Here is a 22,396-nt window from a genome sequence, read left to right as displayed (position 1 = left end):
CCACCCACACTATTATACATTTGAAGTGGGAACCCCTCACAGAAAGAAGGAAAAGGGCCAGACTTATGGTCTTTTACCAAATTATTTATGGCCTAAATGCAGTCCCAAACGAGACTAATCCGTTCTTGAAACCAGGTAGGCGTGGCCGCTATACACAAATTCCACATAATCATCGTGCTTTTCAGTATAGTTTCTATCCTATGACTATAAAAGACTGGAATACACAATCCTTGGCCGTTAAAGAGAGCCCTAGTCTTGAGGTGTTTAAGACAAGATTGCCCACGCATTGTTATTAGCACTGCTGCGCTGCGCACCGACATCCTCGTTGTGATACCCGAGAGGGGTTTTTAACGAGTATATAACAGAAACATCCCACATTACGGTTGTAGACATTCCTATCATAATATGCAGATCGTGAAAGTCATTACTGACATATCAGAGAGTTGCATCTTTGCGTTAAATGCTTTGTGCAATCGACGATTAAATTTCTGTGCTATCTCGAATCTAAATTCTTCAATACATGCAATGAGGTGTAAGCCCTCTGTATTGACAAAAACCCATTGATCAAGTATTGGGATGGAAGGAGACATAGATCACCGGGTCAGGGACGGGGTTATACAAGTAGCAAATTGTACCCTTTAATCAAGAGAAACTTCACAGACTTCATTATAAACGATTTCTAAAATTAATAAGAATTATATAAACAATAACATTACAATGACATTGAAAGTAACCATGTAACTAAGAATATTGTGTTTTGGGTAAATGTTCCACATAGGCTAGCCTTAGGAGAAACTATTATATCCCTTTTAAGTTGTCATTTTCATGTATTTGTCTCAGTTCTATACTCTAACAGTACCATACCACGATAACGTCGAATCAATGTTAAATAGAGAAAATATACCAAAATCGTACAGCGTGAAAGGTCAATTCTGCTAAACTATAATTTACCAATAACTAAAGCAATTAATCTAACCAATGTATACTTACCTTAAGCATGAACATCAGATGGAGTTACTGACATTGAAATATATGGAACACTAAAGAAAGGAGTTAAAAGACAGACGATATTGAGAAACAGTGATACCAATAGCAATTAAATGGCGGTTACGGTTTCCATAACAGTTCTCGTTGTTATCCTCATTGGTCCATGAAAAGTGAGAAGAAAGTACAAAGTGCCACAGCATTACATAACATAGACTTGCAGATATCTTGCTTTTATTAGTTTGAGTCAAAGTAAACAATTATTTGATCTCATTATGAAAATACATTTCTATCAACAACATAAAACCTCTACGCCAGCAACTCGTAACCCACCCATTAACAATAAACCACACTTTTTTATACGGAACTTAGAAAGTTATAACATTGTGTTTTCCTATTAATCTCGTAACTTTACCTTTCAATTTCTATGTAATAGTCATTGTCGTTAGCTCTTACCATATTTCTTTAGCAGAAACGTTCCCCAGAACGTAACGAAGATAGTTGCAAAGACTATCACAATGATACCTATTGTGACTTTCGTCGATGGTATTTATACAGCTGCTGTGGTTAAAAATAAAAACAATTAAAATTCGACCTACTCCCATGAACCATCAACGACAAATGAAAAACTTAACTCTTGATATGTGGGTATGTCTATATGTATATATATATAAGTCTTTATACAAAGGCTATATATAAGGGCTATATATAAAGTGAATGCTTTTATATTTTTTTTATATAATATTTGTATGGGCCGCTGTGAGGTTCGAGCTGGTTGGTTTGTTCTGCTGTATATCATAATCAACAGTGTCAGACCATGCTACAGTTTTGTTGTTTACATTCAATGTTAATAGTGCCGGTGGTACGGCATCTGTGACAGAGCAGGTTACATGTGCTTGCCATCAATGATTCATTCAAATTTTTGGTTTATGATCAGGTTTCCATCAAAATGGTTATTTGAAAGAGGTAACTGTGTCATTTACGAGAAAGCTACGCACAAAATACAGTGGTAAGTTACAATGGTCTCGTAAGAAAATCGAATATCAGCATTATATCGAGGAGACAAACAACAGTCCATTTTAAAATAAAAATATTAAGCATGATTCTTATGTATCGAGTATTTCTTGGACGAGTGCCCATTTGCGAACAGCTCATCAGCCTCACATACTATAATACATTTTGCGAGATTACTATAAAGTGGTCCAAATTCAATTGCGACTATCACAATCACATGGAAAGCATGGTTTTTGTTACTCATCTGAATGAGTTATTAAGGAAATATAGCGGTAAAAGTAGCTAGGAGTGATGGAGAATCAATTAAAATAATATCTGATAGAAATTGTAACTCAATTTTGTTGTGATTCGACTTTTCTATAGGTATGGTAATAGTGGAAGTTAAATGCGAAATATATATATATATACATTTACTAAACAATTATGATTTCAATATTTACATCGACTTAAAATGTTTTGTTTAAAAAGGTATCATTTTGGTAGTAAGTGCCGACGGTGACTGTCTAAAGGCAAAAATAAACAAACAGGATTTATTTTTTACTTTCGTCAGTGTGATGTAATGGGAGTTAATTATCACAGTCTCTAAAACCGGGGGCACATCTCACATTAGACGTCAGTTCGGTGAAAATCAAAACGCAACCGCTATGGGATTTCTTGACAACCATCATAAATATTCTCGCAGTACATGGAGTTCATTCTCAAATGGTATATATTAGTACAGCCGATGACTTAACGACGATGTTGCCCGTAAATTACTTGAAATGTTAAACGGGATATCCCAATCACTCCAGGAGATAAATAAGTATGATAGTACCGAAACGTTCCACATTTCAGATATAATCAGATTAAATTTATGAAGTTAAACTGGTGTAATATTTCAAACAGATTTCATCAGAAAATTTCAATATAATGGTATATAAGTCTTACCTAAAGCAACAAGACAATACTCCGAAATTATTTCACGGAGATATTTGCATGTGTAACGGCCTTCATCCTTAACAGTGATGTCATTCAGTTCTAATGAATATGGCCTCTCCAGAACAGCACTGTTTTTTCTTCCTGTTATTCGCATCTTTCCTGCAAAAAGGGTTTCTTCTCCGAGAGACCATTTTGATCCATCGATATTAGTAGTTTGACATTCAAAAATAGCACTATCGGAAATTTCCTTCTTGACGATTTTCAAACGTGAAAACTGAGCAACATCGTTTTCGGTAGTTTCTAAATATTTAAATTACAGGAATGAAATATTGAAAGACTGTTATGAACGTTTTTTTAGTTAAATACACATTAGCCTAACAGAGCCTATTCAGAAATTGATTAAAGATACTGCTACATAGATTACTGCTAACAAGCTAAATACTTCTCAAAGATAACTACCATAGATAAATATAACTGGACGTTTTGTAATTGGTTATTTGTTATATTAGAAATTAAAACGATACAGCGTTATAGAGCAAGAGCAAAGGACACAACCCACATAAACCATATTCTCCAAATCTCAGAGAAAAGGAAGTTTGGTAGCTAAATATTAAACTACCGTTAAATAGAAATTATTTGTTCTGCGTTAATGGTATAACCATAATATCTAATCAATGTCATCCAAAGGCTAACTTCATATATGGTATACAAGGTTACATGAACACGAAAACTAAGCCTACCTGATTTCGCCCAATTTGCGTGGATAGTAATGATCATGACTAGCCACCCATAAGAGACCGAAGATTTCCTTAAATGTTCCATCGAGATTTTAAAGAATAACTTGCTTTTGCTTAACAAATCTTGTCCGCACAAGGATGGAAATATGGAACATATGATCATTAAATAAGCAGACTTAAATAACTAGATTAAAACATTGTTCATTCCTCACTCTTGTAGTGTGTTGAATCCCTGGCACTCATTGTAATGAAGCATATAATACTTTCAAAAATTATAAATTTGTGCCGAACGTGTGCTTTCCTTCACGGAAGAAAAAACGAAAGAACGTAGTCATGCGCATCAGTTACTTGTGAGGTGATCATAGCCACTGGAACAGTGCTATTGCGAAATAATGGGAATAAAGAAAGACCCCGCCTTTATCTTGATTTAATTAACGACAAGACAATCTAATGTTTGTTAAAACAAACTTAACTATATGATTTTAACATCAGGAAGTTCTTAATGTCTATCGATCTTTGAAGTTTACTGTTAGCAAGAATAAATTAATGCAGTTCGCGCAATTTATATATATATATATAGTTTTATAGTTAGAAATATCAATTTTAACCTGCTGTAAAAGTTATATTAATATGTATTACTATTGTTTGTTCACCACCGAGTTTATTTCGGTGTATTCATGTCTACCACGAACCAGTTAGCAAACAAATTTGATGCAACAAGCTAGACTGCTATATAGTATTGAAGCAATATTTCGGGGGTTAAAATTGATTGCTCAACAAACTGTTACAAAACGTGGGTCAAATTCAGATAGCATTTGGTGCGCAAAAAGATTTCTTAATGCATCTGAAAATAAGTTGATTGAATTATGTCTTTATCTCATTTGCCTTATATATCTTTTTTTCTTCATTCTTCATGATAGTTATAAATTTATCCAATGAGAAAACTAATATTCTTCGTTGCAGTCTGAGAAGATTCGACACACGAAAAACTAGGAAAACACTATACATGCATCGTTTTATTACTTTAAGTAAGCAACAAGGTAACAAGAGAAAATTGCAAACTTCATTCTGTGATCTACTTCAAGGAGAGAGGAACAGTTAAAGAAAGGTAATTGACTAACCATATCTCGAGTTAGGGATACAATTTTAGGAAGTACTTTTTGGAGTAACATTGGTAAATATTTTCTCTTTCTGGATATTATTACATTGTCTACCACAGGAATATCACATAAGAGACTACTACATTAACTTGCCACACGTGTAGTAATACAGATCAGCTAATAATGATGTGTTTGTCTCTATTAATGCACTATATATTTCCCATTGAAGCAGCAGCAGGTTATCTGTGCAGTGTAACGGATTCGAAATTCATGCTTCCTTGTTGCCATGTATAAAGATGACAGTTTTGTTAAACATAATGTATAAAAGAAGCAGTCATCTGAAAACAACTTAACTTTTACTTTTACATGCATTGTGCATGCAAATATTTCCCACGAGAGACGGCCGATACCACTTGAATATTATAATGGAACACTCCAGTTTCCATTAAAGAGCATTTTTCGGTATTCCATAGTTTCCATGATGAACTCAATTGATATCTAGCTAGTGTTTAAAGAAAGTCATTTTCAATTCCAGTTTTCATTTGAGAAGCATTTTCGATAGTAAACCCGTGTCAATGGATGTCAAGAGATACTAAAATTAGATTGTAGTTAACAACATCCCAGTATTTCTGATTTTTATAGACTATTTGATGTTTGACTAAGCCTGACAAAATCTTACCAGACAGATTTGCTTGGTCATACCTAGACTCAAAAATCCCATTTTGATAAGAAAATCTTCAAAATTCTCTCTGTAATCAAACTGAATCTTGACCAGTAACTTTTCATAGACATTTATTTCATATAATATCCAAAGAATCAAAACCAATTCAGAAAACATTTCACTTTGTTAATAAGAAACACGTAATTTTTAATTACATTAATATCGACTAGTAAAAGTTGTAAATGTCTAGACCAAAGTCGTGGTAATTTTGGAATTAACCAACGACTTAATCACTTAAATATAAAGTATTAGCTGTGACCGTGACCAACACAAGTAAGTATGAACAACCATGAAAGACATCACAGCGAGAGCGAAAGTTTGTGTAACCATTGTTCACTGTAATATTCAATTAATCAATGCTAAGGCAATGAACTTGTACATTGGTCAGCAGTTTGACATACAGAGTTATGTTTGATACTGTTCTCTCGACTTTCGAAATATAATGTATTTACGCATGGTCGATATGTTATTCGCTGATGTGATCTCAAAGTTCTTATGATAATTCATGAAAACTAGTGTGTTGAAGGCCTCAAACATAACTGTACAAAAGATAACATAGGGTAACTTAATTGTCGTCGGGTAAACAAAACATTTTTCAGGTCCAGTATTGAAGTTATGCTCTGCATTTGATTGTCAAATTGTTGTATAGGTTTTGAAAAGGGTTTACAAAATCTAACAAAACGTTTTGAAATTTAATTACATCTTCTTCAGGTAATGCTCTTCGCTTCTTACATTCTGTCTTAAAAAATACATCATGTCTTAAAAATGTTTGCATTAAATTATCAACTTACTACAGAATGGTCCTCTTTGATATGTGATAAGTAGAAATATTTAAACATCTTATTTTCCTTCGTGGATAAATTATTTAAATGTTATGAAGAATAACAAAAAAGTTTCAGTATGTGTACAATTTGAATGCGACCAGACATATCATCATGAAACCAGATTAAAGCAACACTTGACATATTAATTTTGCCAAAACTATTGTAAATAATGTGATAATCAGTGTCGAATTCTGATCTAAGAACTAAAGAATGAGCTTATTATCATCACTGGTATTCAATGTGTCGTTTTAAAAATCGAATCAAAGCATACAGTGTCATTGTTATGATGCTGTTGTAACCCTATTAAAAAACTTCAGGTCTGTTATCCTTCAAAGAATGTTTGTTTTTGGTGATACGACTATTTCTTTAAGAGACTTATAGTTTCTTTCAGAGACGGAAATTTCCTACAGAACAATGGGAGGTAAGCAATGGTTTGAAAAGATTGAGCAAGTAATTATGCTAAGACCTCTCTGAACAATTCAAGTTTGAATGGTAGCTTAAGGTTATTTGCAGTTATCTGTTGTAATATGGATAAACGCGGCTTAGTAGTTTGGTTATGCTACTGGTCGGAGAGTAACCGCCTATTGTTTACCGTCAGGTGAAGCTCGATACAGGTCAGCTCTGATGTTACTTATTTTCTCTGTTAAGAATTTAGCTAACTATTCGCAAAGTGCCTCGTAAGGTTGTTTACTACGACGTTTTGGTCGCTTTGTTTACATCCGAAAAGCTCACTTACTACCTTACAGTGAGTAGGAACTGTATGGACTGTCATCAATTAGATTTTTGTAGCATGTTCGTTTTGCTTGCCTATATTTTGTTCTAACAACACAGTCGATTCCTGCACATCTCGATGGAACTTCGCCACTGTCTATCACACTTATGACTGAGAGAACGAGCTTCGAGTATCTCGTTATCAAGCTAAGGGATATTATCGCGTGTAACATGCTTTCGTCTCTGAAGAGAGCATGTTCATTCATGTAAGTCACAGTTGTACCTGGTTATGAGTTTATCAATGTTGATGTCATGTACATTACTTGTTATGGATGAAGCTTAAGTATCAGCTTTCAATTTAGCGATGCAAATTGTTGGAGAACTGGAGAAAAGACTGTGAAGATGACGCCACGATTTTTTGTCATATAAATGATGTTACATCTCAGAGTACAGCGAAATTATCAGAAATGTGAAGTTTATTTACATTCATGAAAACGGTGAGTTTACTTTTTTTATCCACTGCGATATTCATCAGCGGATTTTTATACAGAACTGTATTTTGATGATAGTGGGCGATATTGATGTTCACGATGCGCATCTTGATTTAACTTTAAAGAGCATTAGCTCGCAATTTTCGATTGAAAATTTTGTTTTTGTTAATTAATGCAACTGGTTTTTATATAAACGGACGCTTTTTTATTTACAAAACAATCTTATTACTGAAGCTATAGCGTATTAATAATTCAGCTGATAGACTAATAACTAGGACATTTTACTATAAGTCCAATACTCTACCAAAATCACTAATTGCCCAAAGATCAGAGCGTTATTTTTAAGGCACTTCTTACTATTGACCGTGTTCTATGCACTTCTTATTATTGACCGTGCCTTTACTACGAGCTCTCCTTATATAAATAAGGTCTTGCATCCCCGTCAACCATCTATACGACTCCGTAGTATGGACATTCCAAATATTCGACTGCGATCTTAAAGCGATCATTGTCTCTGCAAATACGGTTCAGTGTCATTGGAACTCGCACCCTCTATCTATAAGAAATTCAACTTCTGCCGTAGGCTTCAAGTCCAAGTTAGAGATGCTTCTTTTTAATTAGGCCTTTCTCTAAATATGTAAGGGTGTAATTGTAACTGTTGTTGTAAAGCGCTTTAGATAGTTGCTCTTCCAGTGTTGTATTTAGCGCAACATAAATGTATTATCATTATTAAAATTATGATTAATAATGACACTTGTTTCATTGAATATAAAACTATTCGCCGTCATTTATCAATCACGTATCCGTACTTAATCCGCCGATCTCTAGCAATGATCTTGCATACGTTGATGACGTATGTATACTTCTTTCATACAACTCTCCTATGCAGCGCTCAGAAGGTGGTTCCGCCAGCACCATTTCTGATTGGTTGTAGTGAATTTGAGCAGCGTGGTGAAACCAGTCAGTCGTCTCTACTGTGCTGCCATCGTTTAAGCCCTCAAAATCCATTGTCTCACACACAGTCTCATTAGCATTCGATTCTTCTCTGTCTTGATCTAACAAAATGGGTGTTTGTGGCGGCACTCTGCCATCCAGTGCGATAATTCCATCCTCTATCTGAAAAAATATAATAATTCAGTAAATCAGCGAAGTACGAGAAGGTCAAAAAGAAAATTGCAAAATCTTAAGCCCTTTTCATTCTCAGCCACACGATACACACAGAAAACACAGTTATTACTGTAAATCTTACAGTTTTGTATCAAATTAAAAACTGGATCGTCCTTAAATCGTAGCCAAGTGCTATTAGGATTACGTTAACAACTGACGATATGTGTTATTTCAACAAATCCAGTTGTTAGGATCACACATATCCTCAGTTCTTACTGTAAACCTTATAGCAAATTCTACCCATTTACCAAGTTTGTCAGCATAATTCAGCACTGTGGTACAACACTACGATTTATAGTACTGCAGTTATTGTAATCTCTGTGTGAATCGGCTGTTTCATAAAAAATAAAAAATAAAACACAAGCATATTACATCTACTTGTCGCATAGCTTAGACTCACTTCTGTTGTAGGTTTTACTGTCTTCAGAATGGTTAACTATTCTGTTTACAAGAAGAAGAGCAAAAGTATCCCTGGTAACTCGTATCGAAGGTAACATGATACGAGTAACAAGGAGACAACATCATTCAAGTTACATTAGAACTTGTAAATCTATTAAGCAGTATTTATTTCATTTCATTTATTTGTTTTATAAATACGTAAATATATGGAACAAAGTTTATATGAATTAATGTGATGACGTACATTGAGAAAGGAAGTGACCTAAATAACCTAATCTAAGAAAATTTCAAATTGTTTAGGATTTCCAGTGACTGCAAGTACATTGTAAACGTGAGTCTCCTGCTGTCTCGCCATCTCCACAACATTGAACAAATAGTTATAGTACTGATGTGTGGATAAGATGGGATTCAAAAGGTTATCAGGCAAACCGAGTAGTGAAACCATACTTTTTGCCTGTATGGACATGTGGGGTTCACAATTGACCCTCCTGTGAACCGCAAAAACTATCTAAACACAGCGCCAAAGTCATTAATTATGAACACATAAAAGTAATGCGGTTAATAAAATATCATGGTCATACAGTTTTGAAGTTGAAATAATAAAAATCATACTTAGATGTTGATGGGTCAGTTATACTGTTACTGTAGGTCAAATCGACGAAACCTTAGCAGTTGCTTGTTATCACACGGTGATTTAACCATGATCATTGAGTTTTGGAAGTGGTTGAGGATTTTTTTCTGCATGTTGAGAATTTCCGCAAGTTTTGGAATCTCGTCAATTATGTAAGTTGGCAATTTTCTCAAACATAGTTTAAAATGTTACGCTGCTTACCCTTAGCTTGATAGCTGACAAATACAGTGTAGTCAAAACAATGAGCAATTGAGAGCTACAGTGAAATACAACTACAACTGATGTCAGTTGGGATCTGATGTAATACAGACTGTTGGAGTAAGTATGACATGATCATAGTTACAATTTTACCTGTGTCCTTAGCAGTTTGTTATCGTTCCATGAAGTATCATGAGGAAAACCATGGTTGAATCGAAATTTCGGAACCTTAACTTTTACATATTTACGTGTACAGCGCCTTCCATGCAGTAAATAAGTAGTTTGCTTGCAGGTTTCTCCCTCCTTTATTTTTACCTGTTTTAGAACAGATGTTGAAGTTGCTCGTAGTTTCTCGATCAGAGATGTGATCGTTGATCGTTTAGATGCTCTCTGTTCCCAACAACCCTGTATGACTCGAAATCTGTAGTTTAAGAAGAAAATAAACCAATTTCAGAACTAAGTTAAATATAGCTAGGTTTACGTGTTAAAAGCAACAAATTAAGACGATAATTAAGTAGTGACAGTTACAATAAGAAAGAAAAACTGAAATGAGTAACTTTTCTGGTGAGTAGATAAAGAATATGTTCAAAAATTATAACAATTTCAAAGATGCTTGGTATGTGTTTGCTCAATTAAGAAACTACACGTTTTCTCGGTCCATGTTTCATCCACATCACTTGATCAAAAAGCTGAATTTTATGAGGCATGCATCAGAAGTATACATTTCCGTAGGCTAAATCTTTTAACATCTTCAAAGTGTTCATTTCCACATAGAATACCATCATTTGTGTACATGGAGATGTTCAAATACCTTGCTATTTTTTACCAGTATACTCACAGATCAGCAGGTGTGTTAAATGGCCTTTCAAGACGTTCCTGAGCACGCAACTTTGTCTCAAATTCACTCAGTGATAGACCAGGAAAGGGCTCAGCACCTGTTGTAAAAGCACAAAGAAGGGTATACACTTTTAGAAGACTAAGTGATAGACCATGAAATGGCACAACATCTGTTTTATAAACGCAGAGAAGCTGATTTACACTCTAGAATACTTTGATTACATAACTATTTTCGAAATACAATATTATTTTGTGAAACTAGTCCGAGTTAAAAAAGTTAATTCTGTTTTTTTTTTGTCAACGAATGCTTCACGTTTATACCTTTACACCGAGTTTTCTTATGCTCTCAAAACGCTTACCATGATTTAAATTACAACGTATTTTACTCATACTTGTTAGTGTTGTTAAGCTGTTAGTATATTTTACAGCTAGCCTACACCCAATTCGCCGCAGATTTAATTAACACATACCTCTTAACCTTATTTTATCGTTAAAAATAACAATATGAAGGAATGGAAAAATGGAAGTCGGAATGGATAAGGGTGAACGTCCTCAATGACTGAAGAAACATTTTTCTCTGCCTGCATGTAAGAAAATATCTTTATACATATATATATATATATATATCTATATATATCTTTATAAATATTTTTATATCTATATATATATATTTATATATATATATATATATATATTCATACCATACGAAAATATCTCCCACATCACTATTCCAGCCGACCATATATCACTTTTCGAGTTGTATTCTCCCAGCAGCACAGCTTCTGGTGGTAATGACTTAAGCACATACGATTCCTACCAACAAAGTAATAATTAAACAAAAAGCAAAGCTTAGTTATGAATTCATGCTCCTTTCAGCAAATTATCAATTAAATGTATGTTACAAAACATGAACCCTTACGATACTTACGATAAGCAAATCATCAGCTATGAAAGGGAAATATTATTTACTCATTCATCAAATTATCATTCTAAGATGATAACTAATTTCAGTAACAAGTCCAGATAATATAAAAATAACAGTTGTGATTTAATAGCCATTTGAGGAATTTTTTGCACTTGATTTAAATTTCTATAAAGAGAACTATTTCAACCGATATCTTCTAGATACAACAAATCCTTGTTTTACATCATTGAATCACTTTTGCCATCGTTTTGAGCAGTATTAAAATGGAAATAATTTTTTAACACCTTCAACAACACAATGTTTAAGCCGACCAAAATATTTCCTGGTAGGTCAGTCATAGAAAAACGAAGTAAGGTTTTGTGCCAAAGTATTGCAACCTTCAAAACTTCCTTCGAAAATTTCTCTTCATTGAGATAAACAACAGTCATATGAGGAATTATGTTGTGCATTCGTTATGCTTTATTATATTGCGCGTAAACATGACTTGTTTTACCTCTTCAAGATTGAACTGCTCTAGCACTTCAACGGCATCGTCCTGTTTACAGAAAGCATAAAGCTTGCATGTTTGATGAGATTCCACGATAATCCTATGCGTGCATAACCCAGGGTGACAACACTACGGAAAGAAGAAAGACACTAGATGTATAAAAATCAGAGATTTTGACTTTTCGAGAAATGGAATTTACACTTTAATAACATATTTAATTGAAACTGACTGAGTGCACAGGTTATGTAAGATCGGTTGATTGGTTAATCGGTTGAATGGGGAAGGATTTGTTGAGATGTTTTTCATGTTGTTTGGTTTCTCTGTGAATGGGGATCATTGGAGTTCATAATGCCACTTGGGCCATGGCATTCTCATTCGAAGGGCGAGTCACGTAAAACGCACACTTTCGATGTGGAAAACTTGTTCTCTCCAGCTTCAAACCAATATATAATTCTTCTTATGGATTAAGTAAAGGTTACTGTTGCTGCAGTATTTATAACACGTTTTGACTACGTAATGTAGACAACAAATGTTGTGTAAGAGTTATAAAGTACTGTCTAGATAATACATCTGAATACCTTGAATTTAAGGCTTGTCACTTAATGAAATAAAGTGCTGTGTGAACATAACATCCTGTTTTGTAAAACATTGTTACGTGCTGCCTTGATATTTTAGCGGATTCCTAAATAACATTATCTGATTCCTAAGTCACAAACCTTATAACACCTTATCGGCTTCACATATTACCTCGTTATTTGTCAAAAACTCCAAACCGGAAATGACATCATAGGCTGCTGTAAGTAGAGCAATAAATGTTTCTTTCCCTGGGCCTATGCGCTTAGATTCTGTCTTCAGGTAAGCGTTAAGTGTCCTACTATGGTTGAAGCGTTGAGCTGCGTAAACTACATCTGTTTTGAAAATAAAGATAAAATTTGTACTACTACCTTTCCTTCAAAGCGTTATCCGAGAAGCTCATGTAATGTTAGCACATACCGTGGCGTTTCCTCTACAATATACTGATTAATTAATTATACGACAGATAGAAAACTGTAATGGTGGGGAATATATGATCCTTCAATACATAGACACAAAGGATGTTACATGCTTCACTAACACACTTTTAAAGTGTTAGATTCCTGTTTATATTGTTAGATTGAAAATTGTGCTGAGGCCATCTATAACAAGTACACGTCGCCGGACAGTATCATACAACATTGAAGCATTAAACAAAGAACAGTTTTCATTCAATTTACATAACCTTTAATATAATATATATGTATATGTTTTAATATAAATAATTTTATCGACTGTATACGGTAACACTTCCTTATCTATCAATAGCTTGCTCAAATTTTATTTTTCATAATTATATACAAAAGTAGATACGGTCGTCAATACCTTAAATACTTTATTTTCTTTAAGTCATTAGGATTGTCATTATTATTAACATATTTTATGTACAGTAACATATTTTATGTATAGAACATATTTTATGTACATTAAAATATTCTTATGTACATTAACATATTTCATGTACATTGACATATTTCTGTACATTAACATATTTTCTGTACATTAACATAGCTAATCAGTACTACTAATGCCATTATATTACTAGATACCGTTATAAAATCATCAATATTTTGTTCAATTGCCCATACTCCCTTTTCTGTCAGGTCCATGTGAATATTGGCTCAGCTCCTGGGTTTTCTACCAGCAAAATAAGTTTTTTTTTAAATAATGTAAGTTCAGTTAACTCAATAATATTAGTTTTTAGCTTGTTTCATGATAATGTGACATTCTCTTTAATTCACATATCTTGTCTGTATATGGTGGGCGTTAAGTTGATTGTTTTAGTACAGAAACCTAATGTAAACGTAAGGTGTCATTTTTGACTTGGCTAAATTCGCCTCGACTCACCTTTCCCGTGGCATATCCCAAAAGTTGTTAATATGTTTTTGTGTTCTGCTAGCGCCAAAAGACAGTTGATGTAATTATTCCAAACAAATTGCAGTTGTGGTTTTGTCTGTGCTGTAAGTAACAAGAATACGAAGAATCAGAAGTGAATGCCCATCGAGGTTCCATGGCAGATTAATTACATTTCAAACTTTAGATGATGACTTCAATGGCCCTCTTAACAAATGGTGATCATCATGCTAGGGGCTAGACTTAAGTATCAAACACAAAAAGAAAGAAAAACTTGTTAAGCCTCACGTAACATGTTTACTATGTTCAAAAATATGTTTACATACTTTTCAAGACCACATTGTGTATCTAAGAATACTAAGAACATCGCAATGGTTGACGTTATTAGAATTTAAAACAATATATTAACATTATTATTCGGGCCTGGACTGAGGAGGACATCAATATTGGCCGAAATGTGTTTTTTTTTTAGAGATTTTGGCAATGCCATATTTTTTAATGAATATTTCTTTGAGAAAAATTAGTTAAGGTTATGTTTCGATATATGGATAATATTTAATATTAAATTTAATAAGCACAATTAGGAGGACACAAAGAACGTATGCTCATAAACAGGTCACTTCGTTAAATATCGAGTTAAATATGTTTGTTATCAATGAGAATACTTACTATTAACATGACACTACTAGCAGTGCAATATCTTCGGTGAAAAGTCCAAAATACCAGTTCTTTTCTAACAGAAATGCTAAGACATCTGCATTTGTTTATACAACGAAACTCATTCCGAGAAATTACTATTATGTAATGTTTTGTATATTGAACATTGTGCATTACTTTAGAAGGGGTTAATAAATATCCACTTACGTTTAACAAATGAAATGAGGCTTGGTTGCATTTTATCAGCAAAGTAGATTTTTCCAATCCATCTTGTAACAAACGACGACGAAGCTATTTCTTTAGTAAACTCGATGTCATTTTGTGATATTATCTTTATCTTTGCCCTTTTATCTTCATCGTCATTAATCTCGCCCGTACCTTATTAAAAAGGAGAAAGCAGATGATCAAGAAACAGTGCTGACAACTACAGCATAGTTATATGTTGAAAAAGATTGATGTAAAATGTTAATGTTTGGAAAAAATAATGACAACTATTCAATTGTTGAATGTTTGATGGAATGAATTAGTGTATGATGGAGGGATTTTTGAATTGGAGGAATTTAAGATGGAATGATTAAATGTGAAATGATTGGTGATTGACAATATCATCATTGAATTGTCGAGTGGTTGATTGTTGGAATATCTGAATGTTTGAATGATTGTGTAATGAAATTATTTTTTGATTGAGGGATGTTTTGAATTGGAGGATTGTAAGATGGAATGATTTACTGGTTTGATGGTTGATGATAGATCAGCTCATTCAATTGCTGAGTATATGATTGTTTGAATATAGGAATGTTAGAATAAGTAAACGATTGAGGGATTGTTGCAGTGATGAATCATAAGAAGAAACGATTTAATGGTGATATGATTGTTTGATAGAATGAGCGACTATGTAAACTTTTGAGACGGACGGCTGCCATTACCTAGATTAGTGACTAATTTAAAAGCAGAATATTTTCAAGTCTGCATGATAGACTGATAACAAATTGGCTAATAAAATGCTTAAACGATTCGATATGCTGAAAAGGACTAAATGAGTAGATCATCGAATGATTAAGGTATATTGAATTTTCAGGGTAGTTCTAAGATGTTGAAAACAAAATTATAATGCTGTGATACACGTCAATCGATAATTTTTCAAAAACGTCCGAATGATATTGACAATGAAATGGCACTTTATGTCATATTTTCATGTACGCTAGAAATATAATCTTATGACGTCATACTTGCATAAGTCACTTCTTCGTTTATCATACTGTCGTGGTACCTAGAATATCTCAATGGAACAGAAGGCAAGGATCGACTGAAAATCAAAAGGATAATAGAACATGCACTTTAGGAGAGCAAATAAATATAAATATTTGTAAAAGAAAGTACAATGTTCAAACTTCTGTTTTATTGTTGCATTTTTCAGCGGAGCTTTGTATGAAGTTGACATTAATAGAATCCAAGCCTTACTGTTCATACATTTCTTAAGCTGATATAACATTGAAGCCTATATGAAATGATCATATGTATTATAAATAACAAATATGTTTTTACCGATATGAGGTACTTCGCTTCATGTCCTTCTTCTGTGATGCAAATTGCTTAATAGGAACTTTATAGTTGTGGAGAAAGTATAAAGCAAATTTGGTGGTGTAAATATTTCATTTTGTAAATAATTTTATGGTCAGTAAGAGTTAATTTAGGTTACACTGATTGTTAAAATCTGCGCAAATATAACGTGAGGGTTCAACAGTTCTCCAAAATGTGAGGTGTATTCTTTATATTGCAAAATTCAGGCTTGGATTTGAAAGAATGAGCAAGAGTACTATAATTGAAAGATCGCTTACTTACTGCAAAAGACATATAAGTAGGTAAAATAGATGCAATTCATTGAAATATACGGAAATTAATTAAGTTTGGCTACTTAATTAGCGCCCTCCCCTATACGTGTTATTTAATTAGAGATTTTTACACATATGACTCGTTCCAATTATCGTTCAATGCATGTACTTACCATTAATTTTGTGGGAAGGTTTGCCCTCTCTAAGATTTAAGGCATGTCCGTCTCCTAGTTGTTCCATTCCCGTTTCTGCCAAGCCATTTATTGTGTCAATGGTATGCACGGTTTCTGTGACAAAACGCTGTCGATTACGTTGATGCTTAACCCCAACTATCAAAGTTACACTAATTATGATGAGCGCCAACAATACAAGAGGAACCGCGAAAGTTACAGCGCTGTGTTGTGTGCCCTTGGATTCTGCAAAAATGAACGGTTGTGCAAAATGAATCGTAATAATATATTTTAACATCGAAATTGAAATCTATTTTTGTTGAAAAGGTGTCAGTATATGGATATATTAATTATGAGTACTGTGTATTTTCTGGATTGTTCTTTAATTATGAATTCACGTTTTGACTGTTTGTGACGTTTTATGTGTATAGTTTTAACACACATATAATATTAACACAAACAAATGGAGGGAAAAAACGTTTAAGACAAATGACAATATGATTATACGTTTGACCATCACCTTTCAATGTTAATTCGACCTTCATCAATCCATCATCTGATAAACATTTTATGATTTGGTCCTTTCGATTCATCTGACCATTCAATGTTAATTTTGCAATGTTAAGAACAAACAGTGAGTGATAAGTAACTGGCGTTGAGAGCAGCTCCTCGTCATATGTAATCGATTTGGGAATTATCCATTGAGGATAAACTTGCTTGGTAGTCGGTGTCAAAATGGTGCAGGTGAGATAGTTATCTTCACGAAAATTTACAATTAAAGTATCTTCGTTTTCAATCAACTTCTCTGTGTTGTGGTCGAGAATGGTGACGTAAATTCTAGTTGGTGGGTCTGAAATATAATCATAGAGATTTCGACGTAAGATTAAAGAAAAATACCACATTATGTTACAAATTGAAATTTCCAAAAAAAATGGAATGAAGCTTCTATTTACCTAATGTAATCAGATAGGCGTCTCTTCTGAACAGTGTAGTGTTGTGAGCATAATGGATGAAGCAGCTTATAGTTCTACTATTTAAGCTTGATGACATTATGAAAGATATGGTTGAGTTCACCAGAGTAAGGTACGGAGTCGCCATTGTCCTGACTGCTTCCTTTTTGATCTTCATCCATGCTGGATAAGTCCAACTAATTTCTGCCGAAGGGCGAGACGTTGTCATGCACGATAAAGAGACACAGTCACCAGCAACGAACGAGTACTGATTATCATTGCTATTGTTAGCTTTAACCTCAAAGTCAGGACTAATCAACACTGTGTCGAAGGGTAGCTCTACAAAAGAGAAAGTAAAAACAAACTCACTCCATGTAAAGCTCACAGAGGCCATCCCTGAACACCCCCCCTCCAAACCCATGTCCCCAAAGCGATAAATCACTGTTTCAGAATGAGATTTCTTACGAAGTGCTCAATTAATGGTGGCTTTCATTTCGTTCATTGGAAATTTCGAGAATGCATGCGTATTCGTTATACTTTCAATCTGATCCAGTTCGTAAAGAACAATTGATTGATGGTAGCTTTTGTTAACTCACCATAGACGTCCACCAATGTAAATTCTTCTCCAAGGAATTGATCGTCCCTGAAATATTGACAGGTATAATTTCCAACCTGGCTAAAATTGGCTGACCCAAACTCGATTGTGAGATCGTACTGCGACACATTCCTATTGATATTACAGGTTACAGACGGGTAGTGTTCAATGCATCGTCTATTCTGTGTATTAAATGTAACACAGTGCAACACCACTTTGTGGTTCAAGCTGAACATGTCTGCATGATTGACGAGGATAGTGTTTACAGTCGTGGATATTGGGGAACATTTAAAACGAAGTGTTTCCCCAATTAAAACCGATACAGGTTCGTTTCCCCTTACGGTCTGTAATAAACCTGTCGAGAGACATATCAGAAAACCGTGAACATCTGGAACAGATCTGAGATTTTTCAAAGGAATTTGCAATACATTATTATTATTATTATTATGCTTTAACAAGAGGCCGACCCATCAATTTAAACAACAAGCTCAATCTTAGGTGATCTTAATGATAGACGATATCGTGAAAGCAATTAATAAAGACTTGCTTTCTTTCAATGACTCTACTTTTACACACTGATAAATATTAATTTTAATAAACACTAAAATATGTTAATATTTTATTATTCTAAGACCACTGTATCATGGACAAAACTAAAGTTTTATCTGGAAGCCTATTTTGGTATGGTAAACTCGTTCATATGTAACTCGACTTTTATGTGAGTATAAATATTACATTATGCACTGCAGTCATTGACCTTGTGTATTTTGTTTTGCTGAATGCAAATTCATTACATAAGCGAATCTGGTTGATAATGTTGTTAGAAAAATATTTGATAATATTGCGAAAAAACAACTTAAGTAGCCGAACATGCAACAGGAAATATTATTTGAATTGCAGTGTTATTTACAGTCTGAGCTTCATTGTCCTACTTACCTATGTGAAAAGTAGTGAAGGTCAGAAGTAAAACAAGGAAACACTCCATCGCACTTATTATGGATATGCTATTGATCTCGACGTATTAAATGTCCAGTCTTATTTGTTAACTTTCAGCATAGGTTGTTTCGCAGCACCAAATAATTATCTGCATCAGAAGAGAAAGTAGATTCGTTCAATAAGTTTTGCTTCCGGTTATCTTGAGAAGATATACATTGGCTGCCTTGGGTTGTAGAGGTCAAGTGTGGGGGGGGGGGGGGTTAATAGTATTTAGTGTTTCGTTAATTTTTCCTTAACTGCTAAACTGTCCCAATGCTAGCAATACACATTTTGCCACCTCCCTTCCGCGCAAAGGGTGCTGATATATATGTTTCTTGGAGGAGGGGGGGGGGGGGAGGAGGTGTTCTGATCTATATTCAACTTGGTTTGGTAACAGCAAATATTATGCGATGTAACTAATTCATAACGAAACATTGTTATGAAACTGACAGGTGATTGGCATCTTGAAGTCGAAGGTGTCATATGAGAGAAAACCACCACATTCTAACAGGGTATTCAAGGAAGGGAAATTGAAAAATATGTAGACATCATAGGTATAATGTCAACAGATGTGACTTGCTCTTACAAACAGCAACACATGTAGCAGTAGTATATATTTATTAATCGTCATTCCATTATTTTGTTACAGGTTGTATCTACAACCACCCATGGTTTGTAACTCTTGTCATGCATTCACTCTGCTAGCCTGTGTATTTTATGTTTACATAGAATGTCTCTTATGTATCTTTGGTATTTTTTTCTGGTTATTTCCTGGAAATCGCGATCACCTTTGCTGTAAGCTCCTCTGGAACACGGGTTTTTAGTTAGTTCCGCAATTGCACTTCCAGAAACGACCACCTTAACACCCACTTCTACAAATGGAAAAAGCCTCCATAGCATGTTGGGGGTTCTGTTGAATGAGGTTAGTCCGAAGGGGAGCTGAAAGTTCTCTCATTAAAATGGTTATCTTTTCTTTCTCGTCTTTGCCACTGCAGTCACAACTGCACTTGATGTCAATGATTCAATTTAGTGTCAGTCTTTCTGTCCCAAATTTGGTATGTCTGAAGCCACCGGGGTGGATCGATTGAAATGTTCCTCAGATGTATTAAACAGTGTTAGCGCGTCCTCATTGACCTTGTCAGGCGGGCAGAAATCCAAACATTAGCGCATCCTGCCACTTATAGTTACATACAATCACTTATTTTATCCTGTGCGATGTTTGATAATGTAATAGGCCCACACGATTTACATTTTTTAAGCCAAGCAAACTCGGGACCTTGTCTTATTTTCCACTGACTGATATTTGGGCGTAAACTCAAATTCGCCATTACAGTGCATCACGCAGAAGAGGCAGTGTCCAAAAACAGGTTTGGTGAGTTTTGATCCGACTCAATCGTTTCTCCTTTCATGTTGCTTAAGTTCTCTAAAGATCTGTTGTTAGACCGTAGTAAATATTTCATAAGCATCACCTACCATATAGGCCTACACCAAAGATACAAAGAGACATTGAAAGCATACGTAAAATACAAAGGGTCCAGACTGACTGCATGGCAAGAGTTACACACCATGGATCGCCGTAGATACAACTTGTTACAGGAACAATCATCACATGTACTTAAGGGAAGCCATGAGTAAGACTAACTTCCCTGAATTTATAACAACTAAGCGACAAGTACCCTTCTGAATCAAAACAACGTTGGTACTCTATCAGAATGAAATAAAAGACACATAAATATCTCTCTAATGTCGCTTTGATTATGATTCATAAATATAATACCTTGAAAGAGTGTTTTGAAGAATGATGTGATCATGTAACCATAACGCAGATCGTAAATCAATATAATCCCACCATGCATAAGGCAAATAATGCCGGTTTGTTTAGAGAGTGCTGTTATTTTTTTTATGTAACTCACTTTAGAACAAATAACACCAAAGATAGACAATCATAACATGAAAGTTACAAAAGAGGACTCACCTGAACTATGTCAATTAGAAACCGGCCAATAATGTTACAGTTTATCGCTAGAAGACTCAAGTTTGGGGCCTCCCTATACAGTATGATATTACACTGCAACTTTATACTTTTCAGCTACAAGTAAATTCAATTCGAAAGTAAAATATCCAAACACATCTTGTGCATTAACTTCCTTTTGAAGTGTAAATAGCTTAAATTCACGGTACTTAACCTACACATTTAGTTCCCAAGAAATAAAGCATGACAAATGACGGTCATTAGCTGTTTCATTTCAAACAAAACTCTTGCTTTAGCAAGAGAAAGACAGAGCGTTTGTGAGTAAATTAGTTTTCAGTACATATATTTAGAAGGGGAAATATGGGTAAATTAGCTATCCATTCTCCAGCGCGTATGATTTACCAACGGACACTGACTGCATATAATATGACAACTTTTCTAGTTATGTAATACCTTCATACTGTGAAGCCAAAAAATACAAGGTCTACCTAAATAATTACTGAATGAAACTAACTATATTTCCTGTCTAATTTACCAGAAACACAGTCTGCATGACTAGAAAATGAACCAATGCGATAATAAGATATAATTGTGTTTAAGAGAACAGAAAATGTGACTGGATCTTCGCCTTGCAAATAACATTTGAATATAACAATCATTAGAATCACCCCATGAGTACAGTTTTAATTATTGTAGCTTCATGTGTCTTTAAGTGCCTCTTGACTTGTATCGAAAACCACATTACTTAACATACAGTGCTGAATTGCGAATTGCATAGCGCCATGTCACATAGTCTCCATAGCATCATACCGGCATCTGTTTAAAGCTAGCAAACATTCAGAGCAGATAAGAACATCAACTATACTAAGAACCTTAGCCTTATGATATTTTGATGAGTGTGGTATTAAAAATGAAGTTTTAAGGACCAAAACCGATTCAATTATAATAACATCGTGATTACTATCTGAATGTGAGTTTCAAACTTAAGACTCAACTGTTATCTCGAATGCAATTTTGTTTGACAACATTAGAAAACGTTCGTCGCTACTAGCCGCAGACATCAACAAAACCACTGATGTATTTACCCAAGGAGTATCCCTTACCAAAAAAACAAAAAAAATGTAAGAGAAATACTCCAGTGTGGGGGATTGGTTGCTATCTTGATGTCAATGCGA

General features: G+C 34.3%; 1 protein-coding gene and 1 long non-coding RNA gene across 2 annotated transcripts; both read right to left on the bottom strand.

Moving 5' to 3' along the window:
* Window positions 1-1,439: 1,439 nt before the first annotated feature.
* On the bottom strand, window positions 1,440-3,933 carry LOC139976941 (uncharacterized). Its single transcript, XR_011796328.1, has 3 exons — window positions 3,657-3,933; window positions 2,926-3,216; window positions 1,440-1,545 (listed from the first exon to the last, which is right to left on the bottom strand). It is a non-coding gene; the product is annotated as an uncharacterized lncRNA (long non-coding RNA).
* A 1,904-nt stretch (window positions 3,934-5,837) lies between these two features.
* On the bottom strand, window positions 5,838-22,299 carry LOC139976926 (uncharacterized). The gene is made up of 16 exons (XM_071985807.1): window positions 21,225-22,299; window positions 19,211-19,358; window positions 18,276-18,629; window positions 17,683-18,018; window positions 17,250-17,579; window positions 16,733-16,975; window positions 16,273-16,330; window positions 15,957-16,033; window positions 14,935-15,105; window positions 14,065-14,175; window positions 12,892-13,052; window positions 12,151-12,273; window positions 11,434-11,545; window positions 10,734-10,830; window positions 10,211-10,316; window positions 5,838-8,616 (listed from the first exon to the last, which is right to left on the bottom strand). The coding sequence occupies exons 2-16, from the start codon at window positions 19,257-19,259 to the stop codon at window positions 8,296-8,298; spliced, it is 2,649 nt and encodes an 882-aa protein (XP_071841908.1). The 5' UTR covers window positions 19,260-19,358; window positions 21,225-22,299; the 3' UTR covers window positions 5,838-8,295.
* Between the last annotated feature and the right edge of the window lie 97 nt (window positions 22,300-22,396).

The sequence above is a fragment of the Apostichopus japonicus genome, chromosome 12 (genome assembly GCF_037975245.1).
Source record: "Apostichopus japonicus isolate 1M-3 chromosome 12, ASM3797524v1, whole genome shotgun sequence".
Classification (NCBI taxonomy): Eukaryota; Metazoa; Echinodermata; class Holothuroidea; order Aspidochirotida; family Stichopodidae; genus Apostichopus; species Apostichopus japonicus.
This window is presented reverse-complemented; position numbering and strand designations above follow the sequence as displayed.